A 24,831-nucleotide genomic window follows, 5' to 3' on the forward strand; every position below is an offset into this window, starting at 1 on the left:
ATACTATAAAATATTTCATTATGTCTGAGCTTCTTATCCTCTATTTATAACATGTGAAGCCAACCTGAGTGAAAGGGATGAGTTAACCTATTTTAGCCGAGAAGATACCACTCAATAAATGCCATTTTAATTATTATTACCAGATAAGGTCGTGGCCTTTATCAGGCAATCTGCATTACAGTGTTTAATTTTCATTATGTAGGACTTTAAGATAGATAAAGGCATTTGTTTTCAAAGACTGAGAAGAACAACATCATCTGCACACAAACAAACAGAGGAACTGCTTACAGATCATTTTGTTGTCAGACACAGCGGAAACAACTGCATTTCTATTTACAGTGAATAAGATAGGTCCCATAATGCATCGCTGCACTTTTCAATGTAATTCCCAACCAGTACCACTTTCCAAGGTCCATGAGGAAAAAGTTACATGATGCCCTCTACAAATGTTTTAGATCTATCTATGCATAGAAAGGCAGAATTTTGGGGCGCTGGTGGTGCAGTGGTTGGTGCGCGCCCCCCATGTATGGAGGCTATAGTCTTCCAAGCAGGCGGCCCAGGTTCGAATCCAGCCTGTGGCTCCTTTCCCGCCTGTCTGCTCTGCTCTCTCTCCCTGATTTCCAACTATCCACTGTCCTATCTCTCAATTAAAGGCCCAAAAAGCCCAAAAATAAATCTTAAAAAAAAAGAAATGAAGAAAGGCAGAATGTTTTGTTGTTTGTTGTTTTAATCAACAATTCAGTCAAGTTCAGTTAAGTGCAACAACTGATATTTGTTATGATGTTTGTTGAACCATACAGACACAATTTAGACAATAATGCTGATAGAGGATGCCAAAATCTGCATTTGGATTAGTGCAGAGATTTGATGGGATTTTATTAAGACAAATTTTACCTGAAAAATGTGGACTCAAATATAACTCTTAATGAAGGCTAATGTTGCTAATAAAATAGACAGCTGTTTGCCACCAATGGGTTCAAGGCCTAGATTATTGTTAAATTTAACTGCAGCCTTTCTTTCTCCACTTCTTCTTTCTTAAGGCTCAGACAAACAATGAATTGGAAGAATGGCTATGCCCCTCAGTGTTAGCCAACAAGTCATTTTCTCTTTAAAATCCTAGCAACATAAACACATGCTGTTAGTTTTAGTTTAAGTTTTTTCTTATTAAAAAAAAAAGACACAAACAGTAGTAGATGCAAAAAACTGATTTATGTGTAAGCTATGGTTTGAAATGTTCATACAGAGACTGCCTAAAGAGCAAACATCAACAACAGAAGTTGACCCAATACTGGGTGTTATTAACAGGTTTTTTCCACACTTATTACAAACATTGTAACCAGCCAACAATACAGGCAACAAATCATAGAACTCCTTTCCTTACATTGGCTGCTTTTAAAGTGGTGACTGGCTAAATCCGTCCCTCAGGGAGCAATAGACAGGGCCTGATTAAGATGAATCTTGAATCAATATCTTTCGATCAGTCCCTCCCTGTACATCAATGAGCAGATCACACTAAGACCCTGATGATTTGTCTCATTGATGAAGGGCTTAAGACATCCCAGCTCTTGAATAAGGAATGCCTATTAGTGCCAAGACATGTGGCTCTGACTACACTCTCATTCTATTTTCTTATGCCTCATTGTTAGCTCTGTCTCGTGTCTTTTTTTTGTATTCATCCCTAAATTCTTCTCATTTGCTCACCCTATTTGTGTCTTTCTTTGCATCTTTTTCCTGGATCCGGGGCACACACCCTCCTTTCCGTCCTCACTGTCCTTCCAAGCCCATAAAACCGTCTCATCCCTGTATGTTTGCACCACATTTAGACAAACTACAGGCTGCAAAGACGCAAGAATGTGTGTACATGCATAGTGCATCGACCCTTTTGTGTCTCACATGTTTGTTGGCATGTCTATGTGTGCATGAACATAATTAACATCTGTGTGTGTACATGTGTACCTTTCCCTAAACGGTTAGTGGTCTGAAGGGTGGGAGGAAGAACAAAAGACAAGAGGAGTGGAAAAGAGAGGAAACAATTAGGTGGAAAGATTGCTACTCCCTTGTTGTTGTGAAAATATCCCAGCAGCTCCTGACACAGGTATGTCTAAAATTACACAGTTTATCTGTTGTCCAAAATCTTCCATGCATTGTATTTCTCTCCAGATTGGCTCTGTTTGTGTCTGCACACTGGGATAAGGAAACTCCTCCCTGCAGGTTAATATCCAATCACTATGCGCTAAAGTTGGGGGAAGCTGAAAAGACTGATGTCAGATTTTACATATTCCTTTTACATGGCGAGTGGTGAGGAGAGGCAGCATTATGAGGAAACACCGCCGTCTTTTAAATCAGTGTTGTGGGGACATTTTGGTTTCAGCATTGATTATGATGACAAGGAAGTGAAAATGGTAAACAGCAAAATGACTGTTTATAGTGTCGCCTACTCAAATAGAAACAATTACAGAGTTTGTCCAACTTTAAAGCAACAGACTACAGCAGGCTATCATGCAGCCACCAGCTGATCCCTGTATGATGGTCGAGGTGAAAGTGAACGGAGAACACATGAAGTATTTTAAAATATTCCTATTTCTACAGCGAGACTACATGGCAATACTTAAAATGCCAGGAATGTGTACAAATGGAAACAATAAAGAAATAGTTTTAGAATAAAACAGTTTTTTACCCCATTGCTGTTCCTTTATATTACCTAAAACTCCTAAGAATAGAATACCAAAGAAACACTTTAATGGCCCGAGCCGTCACAACCGATGAACCGAACACAAAACAAAAAAAACGGTGTATGTATTGCATGGGCTGAATGTATTGTTGCATCCCTAATATAAAACACAACAAACTATAATAAATCTGCACGCACATAAAGAGAGCTCATGCTATTAAAAGAGAATGTTATGGATCAGAAATGTAAAAGTTCTCTTCAGTTTTTTACAATGCATTCTTAAACATAATGAATATAAATATGTAAATTATACATTGTATTTGTTCTTTACTGCTATTCTCCCATTCATTTCTCAATTCTGTATCAAAATTGAGATAAAAACTGTACAGAACTATTTCAAATACCAAGGGGCGAGATAAACAGGAATGCAGTAATCTGTTAAGTGTTGTTTGACATCATAACAAGTAACTGATAACATTCTATAAACAAGTGTGTGTGTGTGTGTGTGTGTGTGTGTGTGTGTGTGTGTGTGTGTGTGTGTGTGTGTGTGTGTGTGTGTGTGTGTGTGGGTGTGTGACTGAGAGAGAGCATTGAAGCTTATGTTCTATAAACACTAGCACAGCTCTGTTCTCACTCTCTCTGAAGCAAGTTTGCGTATTAGAGCTACATCAAACTTCTGTCTTTTATAGTAAAGACTGTGTGTGGATGTCTATTGGGACTTTACATCTTGGAAATCATAAATCCAGATCTCCTTCAGTGGTCAGTGGTGTTTGGAAGATGATGGGACTTTTGGAACTTTTTGTGCTAGCAGCTGCATTCAACTACGTCTTTGCCTCTACAGAAGTTTGCACCAATGCTCTCCTACCAGGAGCTAAAGGTAGAGTATGTGAGTGTTTGTTCAAAGTTCACTGTAAAGTACCTAAACATGATAATGATAGCAAAAGATGATTGAAGATGTTCTATTTTAAGAGGACTTCACATATACATTCCTACTCTTTGGTTTAGCTTCATTATCATAATCTGCACAATTGTTTGCTCACACTGTTGGAGATAAAGCATGTGAAGTTTATGACCTCACCGATAATGTAAATGAGTTTAACCAAAAAACTCCTCATGATGTAAATGTTGAGACCCTCATTTGTGTCCAATAAAAAAAAGTCTGAGTGGAAAATTCAGAGGGAACACCCTTAATAAGCTTCAGGCTTTACAGAGCTGATGATAAAGGCACCAAGCATGAAATGTCCTGTAGTTTATTATCCTGCAGTCTGCTACCCCATAGTGTTTTGGAGGGAATGCCTCCCTGTGTGTGTTTTCCATTTTATGACATCCAGTAGCTCGCTCCCCTGCTGATTCAGACAGACAGAACTAATAAAAAACACTGTTAAGCTAAGCACCTTTTTCAGCTCCATACTGACAAACACAGCATTCACTTCAGATTGAAATACAGTAAGAGAGATCATTCTTCTTTGTTAGCCATTTAGTTGTATGTAAGCGTCAATCCAACTGACTTTTTCTTAAACTACAGACTGAATGAAATGAAGCACTGGCATGGTTAGAGCAAAAAGGCAGCAGTGACATCATATACGCTCGATAGGATATGAGTGGACATTTTGTCAATGCTCTACTGAATTTCTTATTCTACTAAGAAAGTCCCGTAGTGAGAGTGTGTATTTACACAGCTGCCTCTAAACTGAACTGATTATTTGTACAAGACTCATCCCAGATACAAGTGACCACCGAGTCTGTCTCTGAGTGTGTTTTTTCTCATGTCTGCGTGTTCGAGTGGGTGAAGGACGTGCATTTTTCAATGTTCCTCATCCTTAAAAAAATAAAAACGATCCATTGTTCTAATGTATTTAAACTTTCCCAACATGTTTTATGGCATTTACTGGTACTTTGACATCACCATTTTAAAGTTATTTTCCAGTATTTCGTTTTTTTATTGAGAAGGAAAAATGTGGGACTGGTAAAGTCACCAGAAACACCATTTTCTTCAAACACACAGTTTACTGTAGATGATATTTACCGTAGATATCTCCTGTTGACCTCCCTCCTTTATCTTTCTAGTAAGCCATGTTAATCATTTTACTGTTTGTGGTTTCAGTTCAGAAATGTTAATACTGTTATGCAGGCAGAAACATGTTACACTGCAGTGATTTAGGTTACTTGAAAATGTCATCCTAGTCTGAAAAATAAAAGAAATCACTTTTCCTAATACTCCTCCAGGCTAAATGAGGGGGCTTATTACAATCCTTCATTTCAAAGAACAGTACTTTAAAAGACATGAAGTACTGTTGGCATAAAAGGGGGAAATTATAGCTCTCAGAGACACTCTGAAGACTCTCAAGATTTCTTGCCAAGAGCTCTACTGCAGCGGATCCTTAAAAGATCTAGGGCTATAGAAAATACAATCAGTTTGAATTGGCTTAACGAACATTAACTGAGCATATGAAAAGTGAAATGACAGTGTCAGAACAGAACCGTGCATAAAACTTGTCACATGCTGTAAAATGCATATCATTTTGTATTTAATCAAGTTATCTGTAATACTCGTCTTCGCTGACTTTTCTTTTTTCATCCAGGAGACCAAGGTGAGATTGGAGAGGAGGGAGATCAAGGAAAACTGGGGAAGAATGGACCACCAGGACTTCCAGGTATCTAGCGCCCATCAACTCTGTCATATAAAGAGTCTTTAGAAGGATAAAGGAAGTTGGCTGGCTAGTTACTTAGTCCTCTAGCTACAGTGTAAGGACTGAACGGGAAGAAACAATACAGAACATGTACAGTAGACTCTACCAAATTCACTATATTCCATGTAAGGTTTTGGTACTGACTGCCTTGTACTGAGCTCGTTAAGTTTGAAGTGCAGATTAATTATTGCTTTGTATTTCTTTCTTTATTGGGGGGGGGGGGGGGGGGGCTTTTGTTGTGCTTTTATTATTTTACATGTCTAACTGCTGTTTTCTATATGTGCAAAAATTCCATTGACAATACCGTATCGGTCAAGACACTTAACAGTTTAAAATAGATTCTGTGTTGGAAATATGTATTAATAAAAGTCTTAACAGGTGCTTTATTTACATAATGATAACCGCCCCTCTGTATTTATTACCATGGGTGTGTAACATGGCTGAAGAAAACTCAAACTAATACTGTAGGTGGACTGGCCTACCTTAATATGTTTTCACACAAACATAAATATAATTGTGATTTCACCCTCTGTATGTCATTGACAATGCTGCTGTAAACCTCACAACCAATCATGTCTTAGTCTGTGCTTTGAGCTTTCACATGGACTGCATGACTTTGCTCTGGCAAACTTTTTTCAGACAGACAGAGCTGCACTGCTGTGTGTAGAGGAAGCAGACGTGTAAATTGCTGCTGAGGAACGCAGTGGTGTCCCGCTTCACCATGATGTGTGTCCCAACTGGGCCGACTAGCAGGCCAACCAACCAGCCATATCACACACACTGACACCAAAAAACACACACACACACACACACACACACACACACACACAAGCCATATTTGCACGCAAGATGTGAAATATATAGAAAAGCAGATGTAGACAGACATAAGAACCCACAGTACGTTATTGTACATACACGCACACTCTGGACCCTGGCTGCCCTCTTGCTTTCCGCAAGTGTTTATTTTATTCACACAGAGGTCGTCTCACTCACACGGACACACACTCTTCTCTCATCACACTGTGTGAAAGACAAATGCCAAGACAACTTGAGTCCTTTCCAACAGCGTACAGAAGAGGAAGTGTATATATATTTGACCCTTTCTCAACTTTTCAACTTTGCAGATATTTTTCGGCAGTATAGCGCACCCAGTCATTATGGTTTCTCTGTGTATGCTTACTGTAGGAATGAACGCAGGTTCCTATGATTACTCTGTAAGCATGTCAACAGCTCAGTGGATGACGCATGTATTCCCTGTCTTAATTTAAGCCTTTTACAGGAAACACTTGGTTAATTTTGGAACATTAAAAGGGAATACATGACTGTGAATTCTCCGGAGGGCAACAAACTGTTGCTCCAGGCTTATTGACGTCAACAAACAGTCTCTTAAAAGGGTTGGAGTTCCATTTTTGTTAATTGGGCTTTCCACTCAACTTCAGTGTTACACAAAGAAGAGTTGAGTGTTGTTTACACTCCTTAATTTATTGGTGAACCTGTTGCAATGAACCATACCGCAAATGGAAATTCTGACTCCTTGTAACCAAACCCTTTTTTTTTCTCCGTCCAGAAAGTTTTAAAGCAGAAAAAAATGGTATTCTTATATGCTAATTCTATTAGTCAACAAGTTGCCAGGACTGATCAGATCTAAGGTCTGCTAAGTGCTGTTATACCTTTATTTTCAAATTGCTTAGACTCAAAAACATCTCGTCTGTTAAAGCCAGTAAGAACGTTTTTTACAATAGCTTAGGGTGTTGTGAAAGTGCCTTACTGTGGTCTGTTAGATTAGAATGAAAAATGTGGCCTTCACCCCTTTTATCCTCCAGCAGCTGGAGAATCCAGACGTTAAACCAGTTGGAGGGGTCGGCTATTATAAAGAACAACTGCAGTGATAGGAGGGACTGTTATCTTGACGTCTGGAAAGACAGTTTAACTGGCGAGCTTAAGTGCAGCAAAAACAAGATTAATCTACTTTTATAGACATAGAAGGAGTAACAAGGTAGAGACAGATTCAAGTCTTCACATCGCACAAGCAATCGTTATTGCTGATCACAATCAGTGCTGAGTTCAGTATTGTCAAAATATTAACTTTGACATGACTCTTCTGAGGCATTCATGCTGAAAATTACTGAGAAATTTCACAGACCATTCTGAAACTGTGAAATTTCCCATAATCCAGAGCAGTACAGAGTCTAGCAGACCTCACACAATCCATAAGACCCCACACCTTTTCGCCAGCACTTCTCACAAATCATCAAGTCAAAAATACACATGAGAAAGTGGGAAATAGAAGGGACTAGCTGGCTGTGTGTGTGTATGTAAGTGTGTGTGTGTGTGTGTGTGTGTGTGTGTGTGTGTGTGTGTGTGTGGCAAATCCCTCTAACAGCAATAGGCCTCTCTAGTGCGTCACTTAGTATTTGAAACGCCATCAATTTCCAGTTGAATAGTTTCCTGAGGAAATACTCATTCATGTGCTGGCTGAAAGCCTCAGACTGCTCTGTAGTTTTCCCATACTCTCTCTCACTCACTCTCACACACACACACACACACACACACACACACACACGCATGCGTGCACACACTCTCACTCCCTCTGATATTCTCTGTCCTCCAAACACTCTTTCCAAAACACTCAAGTTTATGCAAAGGAAAATAATTCACAACTTATATTTTGATGACAACAATCAGAAGAGAAATAATAACAAACACAAGAAGCTTAAAAAAATAAAAGAAATTCACACAAAACCTGCTCTGTGAAGCAGAACAGGTCAATCTTGAATCTTTGAACCAAAACTACATCAGTGCCTGCAAAAAAATCAGCATGTGTTCCTTTAATCTATCCACTGGCATAATAATAACAATAACAGCATCGATTTCTGATCCAAACTATGCGATGACTGTAGGAAAACAACCTCAGGGCTTGCAGAGATGATCTCTAACAAGACAGGAGCTTGCAATTACATTGATTCGGCTTGAGAAGACCAGAAATAATCTGGGAACAAATGGTAAATGATGGAGGCCCTGAAAGATGGAGATAGTTGTATGAATGACAGAATGCATGCCTGATTTTACAGTTACATGTGCCACATTCATGTCAAATTGAGTTTGAGGTTCTGGAAAATGTCGCCTGTTGTCTCTGTGTTTATAACGTACACTGGTTTGGATTTGGACGGTATACCCTAAAACTGAGATGATGATTTGTTCTTTGTCGTTTCTCAAATACCTTCAGTCATCGATATCCTCTCCTCAGTCCTCATCCTTCTCCTCCTTTGTCTTTCTTTCTCTTGTCCCAAGGAGTGCCAGGAGAAACTGGGCTTAAAGGAGAGGTGGGCCATGCAGGGAAGACGGGGCCTGAGGGAGACAAAGGTAGAACACAGGAACCACGCTTTAATATTTCAATCATTAGTTCAATAGAAAGTTTGAAACAATGATCTGGCTTATCTCTCCATCACAAATCTCAGCTCTTCTATAATGACACTTAAGCACAATTAGTCTATGCTTGTCATAAGAAATGTGCTATCTAATAAACGTGACTTTTAAATGCAGCTAGTTTGATACAACAGCGTAAAAAATAGGCCTTTTCAGTGTCATTGCTTATTCCAACACACTGCACAGTACTCAAATGAATTAGCTTGACATTTCAATTTTCTGTGTCTCTTAAAAGAAAATCTCCAATATGAGAGAAATTGACAAACTGTATTACTCTGAAGTCTCCCACTTCGACCGTATCACTGAGCAATGAAACATTAAAACTCATCAATAACAATAACAAATTTGCAATGTAGCTTTTTTGCTTCTACAGGACCATAATGTCTTTATAAGTGCCTGAAAGGAGAAATATGGTTTCCTGAGCTCCTCCTTAGCATGGGGAACAGCGCCATTACCACAGACAGAAAATATTTGAATAAGAAGAGTGGACATTTCTACCAGAATCAGGAATCCTAATTAGTCCCAAGGCTATATAAGCCAATTTCAGTTACTCTGAAAAAAGAGCGAGTGTTTTTGCCGTTTCCTTTATTTTTAAAGTTATCACATCCAAAGATCCAAAGATCGAGGAATCACAATAATCAGGTTGATGTCATGCAGTTGCTGTATTTGTATTTTTATGAGCAGTTATGCTCCCCCTGCCCTTTTTTCAGCATTCATTTTTTTTTTAGTATTCATTATATTTAATGCACTTCCAGGAAAGTGGCTGTGCATCAGCCATCTTAGGCAACCGAGTGAGGTCATGGCTTTGGATTCTCCTTGATCCTGAGCGCCAGCAGCTCATAAAACACCTGGAGAGAAAAAAAAACATGCAATTTTATTGCAATGTTGGCTTTAGCAGGATCACAAACAACCACGACTAACTTACTGTTTCATATGATTTGCTTGTGCTACGAGCTCGCTCACAAAAAAAGCTCTTTCCATCCTAAGTAAGCAATTGGTCGTAGTTCAAGACATATTGAAGACTGTTATGATGCATGAGGAGAATGCTTTCTGTCTGCTTTAAGTCTATGCAGATGCTTACCCAGTATCAAAATATTATGTGAAGATAATATACTAAGCTCAGAACAGAAAGAGCAAAAGCTTTTGACTTTAAAGTCATGTGAAATTGGGGCGCTGGTGGCTCAGTGGTTAGTGCGCGCGCCCCATCCTCCAAGCGGGTGGCCCAGGTTTGAAACCAGCCTGTGGCTCCTTTCTCGCATGTAGTTAGCTACTCTCTCTCCCTGATTTCCAGCTCTATCCACTGTCCTGTCTCTCCATTAAAGGCATAAAAAGCCCCCCAAAAAATCAAAATCATGTGAAATTTGTGAATTAAAATGAAAAAAACAACTGCAGTGAGGCTGTATGAGGCAGACTGTACCATAGGCACAAAACATGTAAAGTGCATATCTGATAGCATTTTATTTTAATACTCCACAGAGCCTCTATACTGGAAACAGGATAACACAAGTGAAACATGAACATTTCACTTGTTCATTACAGTTTGAACGTTTCAGTCAACACATACTGTTACTGTGTATTCTGAGTCTGACTCATAACAAACAGTTAGACTGGTCAGAGTGGACAGGTACAAGACGTCACTTCTCTGGCTCTTCCTCACAAAACAACAGCCTGTTGTGATGTTTGTACTGCAGCCCACTTCCCCAAAAGTTGCAACTGTCAGTTCTATTTACGTCGAAAGCATTGGATATCATTAAATATTTATGGTCTGGATTACATTTAGACACAATGAATACAATTTAAATCAACTTTTTCCATATTCAAATAAATATTGAGGTCTATTTGAAAAATCTTTTCTTGGTGAAATTTGTTGAATTGACTTAAGGAAATCTAAACCTGTGTGCAGCCATATTGAAAATATCAAATGTATAATGCAGCCATCTAGTGGTAATACACTATAACTACATAACAAAACCACGATCATAATAAATAACTGCAAGTTCAATTATTTTTGGATTAATTAACTGTGAAACCGATTTCATATTTAAAGAGAATAAAAATCCCTACCATCAAAATTGTATGATGTTTTTTTTACAGCAGATTTGTATTGCAGGTGACAAGGGTGACTTGGGTTTGGAAGGGCCCTGTGGTTTCAAGGGGAAACCAGGTGAGTAAGTTTAATCCTAACTGACAAGGTTTTATTTATTAAAGTCCTGTAGGACAGTAACCCCTGTTCTGCTTCTTTCAGTATTAAACGATGAGGTTACAAAAAATGTACATTTAAAATACACAGACAGTATAGAGGTACAGTATTTTCCTGAAATTTCAACAGTCATTCTTCTAAATGGATCTGAGCTGGTTGAGCAAAGAATTGTCATTTCAGTTATTTTAATAAAGAAAACAAACATCTGTCTGTGGCTGGTTTCACTAAAATGACGAGACATGTTTGGTTATGCTCCCTCCTGCAGAAATACAGCCAAGCAGCCCAAAATACTACTCAGCTGTCAGAGAGTATTAGACATGATGCTTGTCTTTGTTTTGGCTCCAGCACACCAGAGCTGAACTCAAACGACATTCAAGTGCTAAATATCACCCTTTTCAAGTGTGTATTACTTTGACACTTTGAAGATACAGTTCTCAAACTAAATGAAAGTGCACACTCTGCCCTCCATCAATCTGATCAATTCTATCATTTGCCAAATAGAGGCTGACCAAAGGTAGCACTGGGGCAAAAGTGCTGACTAGAAAAAAAATGACTCTGTTCTGATTATATATCTATAAAATGTCTCAAGTTTATTGCATACAATCTGTCCATTGAATCAAATTGACTTGAATACACCCAGGCTATTGTGAAGGAGGTCTTTGTTCTGCAGCAGCAGAGGAGTGATTATAATTCTATTAAAGTATATGGTATGGATGGTCACAGTCATAGCTCAGGAAGCTGAATCTTTCTTAAAAAATCATGTCCCCACTTTTTTGTATGATTCATCTTTCTTAATCCATCAGGTACAACATGCGACTGTGGCAGGTACAGAAAGGTGGTTGGCCAACTGGATGTCAGCATAGGCAAGCTGAGGAATGCTGTCAAGTTTGTGAAGAATGGTGAGTCATTTATCGCATATTATACAAAGCAGTATGAATTTGTTCACCAGAGGATTAAAAAAAAAACATCCTCCTCTTTTATTTACCCCATGACATTGTTGTTTGTTTTATTGTAAATAAAATGTGTAAATATGTTTGCAAAGCATTTCCAGGTTTGTGTGTCAAGGGTTATGCTCAAGATAAATGTAAAAAACAAACAAACTTGTATTTTAGGCCTTTTTTTATGTAATTGATGAATGGTTCATGAACATTTTCAAAAAAATCAAAAAAGTTTGCTGACTTTTCATCTGATTTTAGGTCTGAACAAGTGGTCTGTCATCAGCAGATAGGCTGACATTTAAAATAAATGTTTTCTGTTCATAATGCCATCTGCCCTGACTTTCTATAGTGATTTAAAAGGTTATATGGTGTTGGGTACATGACCACAAACAATACTTGTCCAAACAAAACTTTAATTATATTGCCTTTTTGTTATTTGATGGAAAAAAGGTTAATAACCCAATTGCAACCTTTGACCCCTGTCCTATGCAGTGATCATGGGGCTGAGAGAAACAGAAGAGAGATACTACCTGCTGGTGAAGGAGGCCAAGAAGTTCAGAGATGCTTCAATGAACTGTAAGCTACGAGGAGGCGCCCTGGGAATGCCAAAAACCAACAACACCAACCGCCTCATGGCAGACTATGTCAGTCAGGCCGGACTGACAAGAGTTTATATTGGAGTACAGGCCCAAAGCGTGGACACAGTAAGTGGTCCCCCTCTGACACCCAATATCACAGGTCACATTTTTTAATAACTTTTGAATATCTTTAACAGTTAATCCTGTTTTGTTAACATCAGGGTGGAACTAGTGCTTATGTATATGCAGATACCAGCCCTCTGCAAGGTTTTGCAGCTTGGAGCCAAGAGGTGGAATTAAATTCAAAATTATCTCCCAGCACAAACTCAAGCTGCGTGGAGCTGCTCAGTACGGGAACGTGGGGTCATGTGGAGTGTGAAGCAACCCTGTTCTTCATCTGTGAGTTCCCAAAGAGCAGCAGAAGAGGAGGAGGAGGAGGAGGAGGGGCATCTGTCTCTGTATCATTTTAAGTTGATGTAACACTTAGACTTGCATGCAAGGATCACATGTATGCTTTGATATTTTCTTGTTTATGTTGGAATGGAAAATGTATGCAATTAAAAAATCACCCGGAATTAAATATAAACTGTGCCTGCATAATCATAAACTGTTGCTTTGTTATTTAGGTTAACTATTTAGGTAAATTATCACAGCTTGCGGTGAACAAAATTGGATGGAACTACTTCATTCCAAAGTAACCCCTCCTCTTCAGTTGGATATTATCAACACAGGCTGATGACATGATGTCAAAGTCACATTTAACCAATTATCTCATTTCAGTTAAAAGGCTGTGGGGGGGGGGGGGGGGGGTCCAAAATCTCAACATTAACAAGTTCAAACCAAAATATTATCCTCCCCTGAGCATCACCTTTCATGGATGAAGTGTTAGCTGTGTTATCTATGTATTAGCCAGTATTTTTACCATTTCTTTAAATAAATAGCCTAAATCATTTTGGAAACTACAGATGTAAAAGAGTGGAAACTGGTGAAACATGTTTTTCACTATGACTGCCTACAGTAATAACAGAAATGTTTTTGTTTTTTTCCTAAACAAAAAAAAGAAAGATTAACGCAAATGTGGGAAGTAAAACTGGTTTTGTGAGTTCAACACTGGGAGTTTTTTAAAGTTCAGCAAAGGCTATTACAGGAGGTAAAATATTGCTTTCTAGGCAATAGGGAGGCCGGGGGCTGGATTGTTTGCAAATGATTTTGGTCGCAACACAAATATTAAATCCTTCTAGTACAACAAATCGAGACTCTGTGCTTGTATATAACTGAAATATAAGTAACCTACAATGAAAGCACCAGGGGTCTCATCTGTAACCGATGCATAGACTGTGAATAACAGGGTTCTTTTTACCGTCTATTGCGCTGCTCTGTCACAGACTGCAGACACACGCTGACACACATACAGCGAACTTTCCCCTCTTCCAGTGCTGCTAATCATTAAGTAAATCACACCATCATCCTCCTTTCCCTTTCCGTTTCATAGCGCGACCATGGGTGCACACTTGAGAGCTCTATTCTTTCTTGACTACATTTCTATCAGCCTACTTCATGGTGCGCTACACATGCGCTCAACTGTGTTCCGTTTGTGTGCCAAACAGAGGCGGCTCATCTCCGCACAGTAAATAGGCGGACTTGGCGCGCAATACTGGTCACATGACTTGAGTGATCGAATGAAATGTTTGTGTAGTGACTATGTAATGTCCAAATTTCTTATCTTGCCTTTAGTCACTTGCATAGGTGTATGGAAAGTGCTTGACGCATAAAAAATAAACAAATGTCCAAAATTAAAGTACTTTCTGATGTTCCAGTTTATTGTCACATATGAAGCAGAGACAACCCGTGATGATGATATGATGAGTTGTTATTTCCGAGATTATACTGTTGTCGTTCTTGTGTTATGTTAAATAGCCTACTTGCGTTATCCTGTGTTACGTTCTGTTCTGGTAAGAACCGTATGTTCCCACCACCTATGCCCCCGTTTCCTGTTCACCTGTGACATATAAACACTCAACCAACCACCTGACCAATTAACCCAAATGATCAATTATCACCACGTAGTGTTCAAATTGAGTACATAAATAAACATATAAACTAAAGCCATAGAAATAAAACGCATAAATACACACACACACTAAATTGGCTCCTACAATTTGTCTTCACTGTATCTCCACAGATACGTTTCTGTGATGTTAATTAAAATGTTGATTAAAATGCTTAAATTATTGATGTCAAGGCTACGTGGGTATAGAAAGTTAAAATCCTTTCATTGATAAGAAAATGTGTTTTTGTTTTAAAAGTTATGTCATAACGCCCAGTGGGAGAGGATTCTGGTTTAAAAGGTGACTACTTGATACTTTCAAGCAGTCTAGTTCTGGTTACAGAGAAGGTAACATCTGTTGGAGAGGGTTTTGTTTTTTTGTTTTTTTAAGCTCAAGTTTTGTTTGTCTGCTCATGTGGATTGAAGATAGTATTGAAGATTGTACAATAAAAGATGTATCAACAAATTTCTCCTTTACACAAAAAAAAAGGCATACAGTTGTTAAGTATACACGATACTGCAAATGTAGAATAATCTGCATAATAAACAGTTTGTTCACAGAAATACATGATGTGAAAATGTGTTTGAATACTTCTCTTATGCTTATCTTTTCTTTCTCGAAGATCTGCTTTCCAGTAAGAACAACTCCCACCCAAGAGGTCATTTACCCCTAACCCTACATGCCTTTATATGTATTTGCAGTATCAGCAAATAACAGATCTCAATAAGAACTATCAAATGCAACATCTGAAAGCTCTCTGTAGACTGGAAGGGTGAACAACTGAGAGATGTCTGTGACATTTGATAGCAAATCAGAGGAGATCGGAGGAGCTACTACTCGTCATTTGATGACTATTGAGGATGGATCAAGGAATGGAAGGAGAGCTCGATGTTTAGGTAGGAATACATCTTTACACTTTTTAGATACATGACATGCTACATTATACAGTTATAGAGATGGTAGCTGACACTGTTGCTATTTTAAATCATATTATGTGCGTAATGACGTGCAGATAAAAGGAGATGGGGGGACTCTTAAAAGAAAATGTATGCATTTGCAATGCTTTTTGTAGTTTGATTGCCTCATTGGCTTATCTGTTCTTCAGGGTGGTGGATTGGAGCTGCTGCAGTGTGTGTAGCACTTCTTCTGCTGGCTGTGACCTTGGTGGCCCATAGTGAGTAGACTATTTTTCTGAGCATACCAACACAGAACATCCGTTGTTTATCTAATCACAATTATCAGAGTTCAGTGTGATCTGTAAGAGCTTTCAGAACCATATAACTTGTAAAACTCAGTTTCAACTGTTCAAAATCCTCAGCCCTTAACATCCTTTTGTAACAGTAAGTAAATGTTTAACTCCATTTAGAGTTACACAACAACCAGGCCCCTCAGATCCTCTAACATGGGCCTCCTAGCTGTACCTCACTCTCACTATAAACTTTGAGGTGACCGAGCCTTTGCGGTCAAGGCCCCTCGCTTGTGGAACAGCCTTCCTCCCTCAGTCAGGTCTGCCCCCTATGTGGAATCTTTTAAGTCCCGCCTCAAAACACACCTCTACACGTTGGCCTTTGAGTCCTAGTTAGGTTGCTTATACTTCTTTCAAATGTACTTATTTCAAATGTCTTCTAATATTATTGTCTAATTATATTGTTAGTAGTCTGTGTGCATGTGTGTAGGCAAACATTTATGTGTGAGTTTTGTCTTGTTATTTTTATTTTTGTTTTTTAATCTGTATTGCTTTTGTTTCATGTACAGCACTTTGGTCAGCTGTTGCTGTTTTTAAATGTGCTTTATAAATAAATGTGATTGATTGATTGATTTAGGAGTGCTTCCTTGAAAATATGTGTGGTTTTTCATTGATCCAAACGTATTATTATTTTTTGCAGATATCAGTCTTTTGGACACCAAGTATGAAAAAATGATTTATAACCTGACAAAAGACAGGGACGCTCTAGGAGATGAGCGAGAAGCTCTGAAAGATGAACAAGATCAATTGAAGACTAACTCCAGGAACCTGACTGAAGAAAGAGATGCTCTGAGAGGTGAGCGAGACCTATTCAAGGTTCTATCCAGCAACCTGACTAAAGACAGAGACGCTTTGAGAAATGATCAAGACGCACTGCAAGATAAAATAGATGAACTCAAGACTTACTCCAGCAACCTAAGAAAAGACAGAGACACTTTGAGAGATGAACAAAACCTTCTTAAGGTCCTTTCCCGTAACCTTACTGAAGACATAGATGCTCTGAGAGATGAGCGAGATGCTCTGACAGGTGAACGTGGTACTCTGAAAGATGAGCGAGACCAGCTAGAGATTGTATCCCAAAGCCTGACTAAAGAGAGAAATACTCTGAGAGATGAGCGGAACTCTTTAAGAAATGAGCGAGACCAACTGAAGATTCAATACAGTAACCTGATGAAAAAGATGGAGGCTCTTCAGAGCCAATACAACACTCTGGCTGCAGGGCACAATAATCTTCAAGCGGAGATCAACAGGCTCAAAGGTAAGTAATTAACTTTAGCAAGAAACAGAAAATTGTTAATCTAATTTATATTTGATTCAATACTGTAGAAGGAAATTTGAAATGGTGCTGAAATAAAGGTACATTATCAAATACTAATGTAGTTGGTTGGATGGATTGTAAAATTCTTCAAGAATAATTGAACTACAATACTTTTGAAGATAGAATTGTAATCATAAATATTCTGCACAATTGTTCAGAAATCTTTCAACCAAGTGCAAACTGATTGCCTCCTAGGGAATGGTATCGTTCACTGGGAACAATTCAATTATTGTTTTGAAGACTAAAAACTAGATGACTGCAGACTCATTAGCATGTATCAGCATCTCTAAAGAATCGTCTTTGGTCTTGGGATGATCTGGGGAGTCAGGCATGTCCTCGAAGGACTGGCAATCCCTTGAACCTCTTTTCCAGTGGTTGTAATAAACAAAACTTAAAAATGGAAATCAGTTTCAAAACTTTAAGCTCCCAAAACTCACTGATGTATTTGTATTTTTCTCCAGCAAAAACTTGCCCCAGAGGATGGACCATGTTCAACAACAAGTGCTATTTTTACTCTCCCAGTGGACATGGAAAAACCTGGGAAAACAGCCAACAAGACTGTCAACAGAGAGGAGGGCACCTGGCGATGCCGAAAACAACGACTGAGCTGGATTTTGTCAGCAGAGGTAATATGTATACCTGGATCGGCCTGTCGGACAAGTTGCAAGAAGACAGGTGGAGGTGGGTGGATGGGTCTGAACTGAAGGATTGGAGTTTCTGGAAACAAGGGGAGCCCAACAATGCTAATAATAATGAGGACTGTGTTGAGGTTGCACAAAATGAGGCGAAATGGAATGATGCAGCTTGCAGCACTGAATTTGGATGGGTGTGTGAGGCTTAAGGTCCAGTGTGCAGCAGAGGCCCACTCCTCCTGTTGTTGAATATACTACTTTAAAATAAAACATGACAATAGTTTTTACCATTCTTCATCTTATCCTGCTTTTACCAATAATCATTAGTTCGAAGCCTTGCGTTTTGTACACACAGTTGTATCTTTTATATGTTTTTTCCCCCAACTGATTCTAAAATATACAATAAAAGCTTGAATAAATGGATAATGGATCACTAAGTTCTTTTTTTGTTTTACGATTTAATGACTTAAATATTGCAGACTTAGATAGAAGTCCGCAATATTTAATATATTTGATAGAAGAAGAGACTAGATTTATTTCTGGTACAATGTAATTCCAAAGAATAAACATGCCAAGTGTTTTTCAAGTACAGACAACAAGTAACAGAAATAAGGGTCTTTTACAGATTACATTGATTCTAACTGCCAGTCACACTAAACTATACTGAGACCCTTTCAGGGGTTATAACACCTATGAATCTCATATTTAAAGCCTGAGCTAAACATTAACTATGGCATATCATCACGAACTGCTCTTTAAGATATAAAAAGAATAAACTGTAGCACCTAACAATTGAATTAAGAAAAGCTGTTTGCCCAAGAATACCCCCAACATTTGATGTTTCTTTTCTTTTAGTGCAAATGTGTCAAATGTTGCCAAGTCGAAGACAATAATGGGCAGGTTAAAGCAAACATTAATATCAGTTTTGACTTGAATTTAAAACTGTTCGCTATAAACTGAAGGACATTACTATCTAAAAAAGTGTAAAAAAATATATATTTGAAAAACAAAATATATACATAGGTATAGCATTTATTGTGAAAATGTTTAATGTTTCACTGATTTATGTTTCACAAATGTTCTAAAACAAATTTGATCTACTTCAATTCAATGTAGTTGACTATTTAATATTCTAGTTGTCCTCATATGCCTGAAGGTTTAAATGAAGTTGACTTCATGGAAAGGGGCCAGATTCATCATCATAACCTTAACTGTGAAAATAAATCCTGATTCAAAATGGTTTCACTGAGTTACATGAAACAAATCGCATTGGTATAAAACTTTTGACAACATGTGAAGAAAAATTTGTGTTGTTTTTTTTTTTTAAATTCAAACTGCAACTTCTTTTAGAAATAATATATTTAAATATTAAAGTATGGAAGTAAATAAAGATTACCACTTTAGGGTGGTGTGGTTATGAAACCTTTCTAAGGAAAACAACGTGATTAAATAAAATCACGAGTGTATCAGATGATATGGCAAGTGGACAGAAAGTGAAACTAAATGTAAGCAGGTTAACGGCATCTGAATTGCTAAATAAGCTTTTCTGTTCTGGGGAAAGTGCAGTAGACATTGATAATTCTGATTGGGGTTACTATGGGTTGGCTGGACTCTATATCGCAGGTGATGATGATTTTTTAATGATTTGTGATTAAGCAAGCTATAACAAATTCATACAAAAAAACAAGACACAAACAATATGATGTAAAAAATATAATATAAAAACACTATAGCTTACAGACATTTAATGCAAAGTCCTAACAATGTTTAGGGCTTACATAAAGTAACCATGGAATAACGACTTGTATTTTGTTAGAGGAACAGAGGTTGTTCCCCTATTCCTCTGACGAATCCTTCCTGTTTCATTGCCGTTGCTGTGTCTTGTCTGTGCATGTCGAGTCAGGGCTGAGTGGCTCTTTATTTCTAGGAAAGTGGAATTCATACTTTCATCACAAAACTCAAACATTGTGCAATCCCCTCATTTAAACATTAATATACTTCTCATAATATATCGCTGTATCAAATATCTGTTGTAAACATAAATTGGAATTGGATTAGGCCAACCTAACCTGCTTGATTTCAAGCAAACAGCTTTTCACCTTGCTCCCTCTGGCTGTTGCCGCCTTAATCCAGAGCTTCCCCTTCTCTTTCTTTCTGGTATCCATTTAAAGATTTTTTTTTTCTACCTTTATTGAAGAGATAGAACAGTGGATAGAGTTTGAAATCAGGGGGAGAGAGAGCGGGGAACGACATGCTGGAAAGGACCCACAGGTCGGACCTGAACCTGGGCTGCCCGCCCGGTGGACCATGGCCTCCGTCCATGGGGCGCCACCAACCACTAAGCCACCAGTGCCCCCCTGCTATCTGTTTAGTAGTCACCAGTCAAAAGAGGAGTTTGTTTGGGTAAGATCTGTGTTTAGCACCACCAAGTTGCATTGACCTTCAACCATATTATTCATAATATTGGGGTTTTTTCATCTTTTTGTATCTACTGTACTGTACTGTTTAATATGTTGGTCTTTTCTTTTTCTTTACACAATATATCTATTGAAAAAAATATATATATTGCATGTTAACCTGTCCGAAAGAGGAGGCCTCCTCTTCTGCATGGAGAGTTTTCTATGCTGTATGAATCATTAAGAGCCGTCAGGGATATTTTGGACCGTTTTGGCTAAATAAATACAAATGGCTTGACTTCAGCACTTATACACTTGCTCACATCCTGTTATTGTTCACAGGACGTAAAAGCAGAGAGTTTTGCTGACTGTCCAGTAACTTAGACTGTGTATGGCACCATCCGTAAAGACTCACAGTACTTTTTTTCTAAAACACAAGTGAAATAATGGAAGAAGAAGTGAGGTGACATGAGGTCCAAGACAGAGAAAAAAAAATGACTTGAATTGGAGAACAAAACCCTTAAGTTTTTTATACATAAAAAAGAAATATCAAATTCATATTTGTTTTTATTTTATAAGACAGGGCGTAGGGCTGCAGGGTGGTGCAGTGGATAGAGCTGTTGTATCTGGCAAAAATGTTCCTTGGCCAGAAAGGGCATGTTGTCTGCACGATGTGTGGCTACCTCTCCCACTCCAGAACCATGCTTGTGAGTTTAATTGTCCATGAGTGGCATTGTTTCTCTATATGTCAGCCTTCTTGAGATTAAATGGTGTTCCTTACCTCTCGCTCAATGACAGCTGGGATCTGCTCCAGTCCCCCCTCCCCTGAACTTGACAAGCAGTTACGGTTAGTGATGGATTGACAAACTAACAAACAAACAGTGCAGAAAGGTGTAAATGTAATACTTCAAAGGAAGAAAAGAGCAGAACATTAGGTGATGGTAAGGTTGAATTAATAATATAGGAGGTGAGACCAGATCAAATGAAGAGAGAATAATGAGGGAGGCAAGAAAAAATGCTTCATTTGATCAAATACATCAAATCTGTGCAAGCATTGCTGGTGGACAGAAAGAAAGAAACTAATTCATAGGTTCAAACTCATAACTACTTTTGACTAATAAGGAGCATAAGTCTTTAAAGAAAAATTATGATGATTTGAAAATATCTGCAAATTTGGCATCTTAAATGATATGCAGAAAAGTTTGCAGAAATGCAGAATATCAAAATGGATTTAAAATCTTTCCATAATCTTTAACATCCCCAAATCTTATGTCAAAAGATTTCAGAGATCTGCTTTACAATAAGAAAGACTCCACCCCAACATGTTGTTTTTCCCAACTCATACATGCCCGAACATGAATTTGCAGTCTCAGCAAATTACTGCTCTCAATAAAAACAGTCTTGTGCAACATTTGAAAACTCTTTTAGAGTGAGAGTGGAAGAGTGGAAGACACTCACCAAGATTCTGAAAGATGTCATTTGGAGGAGATTCTCGGTATCTGATGACAATCGATGATGGGGAAAAAAATGAGAGATCTCTAAGTGTAGGTAAGAATATAAACGTCAACAAATTGATTACATTTATTATTTTCCAGCAATAGAAGCTGTAGCTATGAAAATGCTATATACCATGCCATGCAGATAGAAAAAAAGAAAGGGGACTTAATATTGTTTTTTAAACCTTTCAGATCAAGTACACATTTCTATTGTTTGTTGTTCTCATTACATAATTTGCCTTTTAGTGTGGCGGATTGGAGCTGCTGTGGTGTGTCTGGTGCTTCTTCTGCTCACCGTAATCTTGGTGGCTCACAGTAGGTGAAAAACTTTTTCAGCAATAAGAATAAAAACAGCAAAATGCTTCATTGTTAATCTGTAAGAGCTTTCAGAGTAATATCAGTCCTTAAACTCCCAAAAGTCTGATATATCACTCTAATATATTTTGCAACAGTCAATCTCTTAAAAAAGCACTCATTGTAGGAGCTGCATATTGATAATTCTCGTGATTTTTTTAATGATTGTAAATTATTTCCGTTGCAGATACCAGTGCTATTAACGGCTGGGATGCCAAGTATGAAGACCTGATCTATAATCTGACAAAAGACAGGGGCACTAGAGACAAGCAAGACAAGATTGAGTCCAGTAGCCTGACTCAAACGAGGGACATTGCTAGCGGTGAGCAAGATGCTTTAAGAAATGAACGTGAAGCTCTGAAAGAGGAGCGAGGAGCCCTAACAAGTGAAAGAAATCAACTACAGAACTACTCCCGCAGCTTGACTAAAGACAGAGATGCTCTGAAAGATGAGCGAGAAGCTCTGAAAGAGGAACGAGGCCAACTGAAGATTTACTCCAGCAACATGACCACAGAGAGAGATGATCTAAGGGATGAGCGCAAAGCTCTGAGAGATGAGCGAGCTGCTCTGAAAAATGAGCGAGATCAATTTAAGATTCAATCCAGCAACCTGACTGAATACAAAGGTTTTCTCAAAGAAGAGCAAGGTGCCATAAAAGATGAGAGAGATGCTCTGACAATTGAGCGTGCTGCTTTGAAAGTTGAGAGAAACGATCTGAAGGTTCTAATCTTCAACCTGACTAAAGACAGAGATACTCTGATAGATGAGCGAGACGCTTTTAGAATTGAGCGAGACCAGCTGAAGATTAATTCCAGTAAGCTGAACAAAGAGCTGGGGATCCTGCAGGGCAAATACAACACTGTGGCTCAAAGGCGAGATATGCTTCAAGACGACCTCAACAGGCTCAAACTCAACCAAACAGGTATGAAATCTACTTTAACAACCACAGAGTAGGATCTAGGGTTGCCCCCCTTGAAATGTGATTGGCCACCCTTGGAGCCACCCAAAAACTTAAACTATGATTGACTTTTTTGCAATTGTCAGAGGTAGATCTAAACTTTAAATCAAGTCATGAGTATGAGTGAGTTCCTCAGATTGATTGACCTGTAGGACAGGGAGGTTATATTTACTTACTACTACAATGTGCCCGCCTTCCTCTTTAGCAATGCTAAGTTATGAGGCTTGATTATTGATGAGTCTGACAGGTCTAAAGAATCTTCTACTGTTTACTGTTGAATGTTTGACAGAAGTGCATACCTCTGTGGGGCTTTAAGGTTTTTTTTGCTTAACAGTAACACTTGAATACTTTCAATGACTTTAAGTTCCCCGCATGATAGAGAAGTTATGAGTGTTAAACACAGTACAGCTTCATATTGGGCTTTCTAAAAACAATATCTGTTATTTTAACACCACTGGGAAGTAATAAAAACGCAATACTCTGCATAAAGTTGGAAACATATATGTCACCCCTTATAAGTGTCAACATTAAACCAAAGCAACCAAAATGGCTTATATTACAGTGTTTATTTCCATCTAGTCCTAATCCTAGACATGAATCTTAACAACAGTTTTCAGGTTCATATTTCAGATCTTTTTAAAACATCTCAGCTACACCATTTAAAACTGACTCATTCGGTTCAAGAGTGTGTACATGCCTATCTTTGGCTGGTTTTCATTTCAATACATCAGAATTTTCATTTCTTGCAACTAAGGCAGAATCAAAATGAGAAGTCTGCTTTTGTAAAAAAATTTGTTTCAAAGCTTTTTTGACTGATATAAGATCAGGCGTTTATTGGCAGCATGTGCAAGAGGTGTGGCCTCGCCTTTTACCGTTTACCATTTTGACTTGTTGTAATTAACATTAAATAATGATGGACAACATTTTTTAACCTGTATTTAAGATTCCAACTAACTTATTTTTAAACTATATTTTTCTCTAGCTTCTTGTTTCCCTGGATGGAAACTTCATAACAACAAGTGCTACTACTACTCTCCTAAAGGAAAGACTGACACCTGGGAAAAGAGCAGAGCAGACTGTCTAGCGAGAGGAGGGGACCTGGCAATGCCAAAAACAGAATCTGAGCTCGTTTTTGTCAGCAGAGGTAATAGCTACTCCTGGATTGGTTTGTCAGATAACTTGCAAGAAGGCGTGTGGCAGTGGGTGGATGGGACTGACCTGGAAGGTCCGGGATCCTGGAAAGAAGGGGAGCCGAATGATGCTGGAAATGAGGATTGTGTGGAGCTTTCCCGTGATGAGGTGAAATGGAATGATGCACCTTGTAGGAATGCATTTTCATGGACATGTGAGTCCTTAGGTCAAGGGGGTAGCAATTGAAAAATGTCTATAAGTCCCCCTCATCCTGTTATATATCCTACAGTCCCTTTTGTAATATAACAAGCCTTTTTTTATTTTTTTAAGATTTCATGGTTATTATAGAGGTGATATTTCTCATTTTCTCTTTAATTTCTACGGTTTTGTCAGGTTATCATGGAGGTGATATTTCTCTTTTTTTTTCTTTTTTAAAGTTTTATTAGAGCTGATAGATGCGCTTAGTACTAAGCTGTATTCTTATTTTCAATCTTATTCTTGTAACTATTTCTTGTACTTATTGCTTGATATTTTACTTACATTCCTATTTTATTAATATTTTGATTGTATATAACTATATTTCTACCGCTATGTTGTGTTTTAGTGCAATTGTAATGACTGTATCTTTCTTCCACTGTTTATAAAATAAACAATAAACATGTATAAAAGAATGATGGAGTGCCTAGTTTTAAACGCCACATTTACAGTATTGAAAATTGAAGAAAAGTGAAGTCAAGAAGGTGTTATAG

The 24,831-nt window shown here is 38.2% G+C and overlaps 2 protein-coding genes across 2 annotated transcripts; both read left to right on the forward strand.

Moving 5' to 3' along the window:
- Window positions 1-3,252: 3,252 nt before the first annotated feature.
- Window positions 3,253-14,304, forward strand: colec10 (collectin sub-family member 10 (C-type lectin)). The gene is made up of 7 exons (XM_061050979.1): window positions 3,253-3,548; window positions 5,254-5,325; window positions 8,653-8,724; window positions 10,898-10,951; window positions 11,791-11,886; window positions 12,418-12,629; window positions 12,725-14,304. Exons 1-7 carry the CDS (start codon window positions 3,377-3,379, stop codon window positions 12,971-12,973), a joined length of 927 nt encoding a protein of 308 aa, XP_060906962.1. The 5' UTR covers window positions 3,253-3,376; the 3' UTR covers window positions 12,974-14,304.
- Window positions 14,305-16,443: 2,139 nt separating this feature from the next.
- Window positions 16,444-24,753, forward strand: LOC132983197 (CD209 antigen-like). Its single transcript, XM_061049430.1, has 7 exons — window positions 16,444-16,628; window positions 16,713-17,055; window positions 17,577-17,953; window positions 21,616-21,691; window positions 21,886-21,954; window positions 22,181-22,915; window positions 23,934-24,753. Exons 1-7 carry the CDS (start codon window positions 16,470-16,472, stop codon window positions 24,326-24,328), a joined length of 2,154 nt encoding a protein of 717 aa, XP_060905413.1. The 5' UTR covers window positions 16,444-16,469; the 3' UTR covers window positions 24,329-24,753.
- Window positions 24,754-24,831: the final 78 nt, after the last annotated feature.

Source organism: Labrus mixtus, chromosome 11, assembly GCF_963584025.1.
Source record: "Labrus mixtus chromosome 11, fLabMix1.1, whole genome shotgun sequence".
Taxonomy (NCBI): Eukaryota; Metazoa; Chordata; class Actinopteri; order Labriformes; family Labridae; genus Labrus; species Labrus mixtus.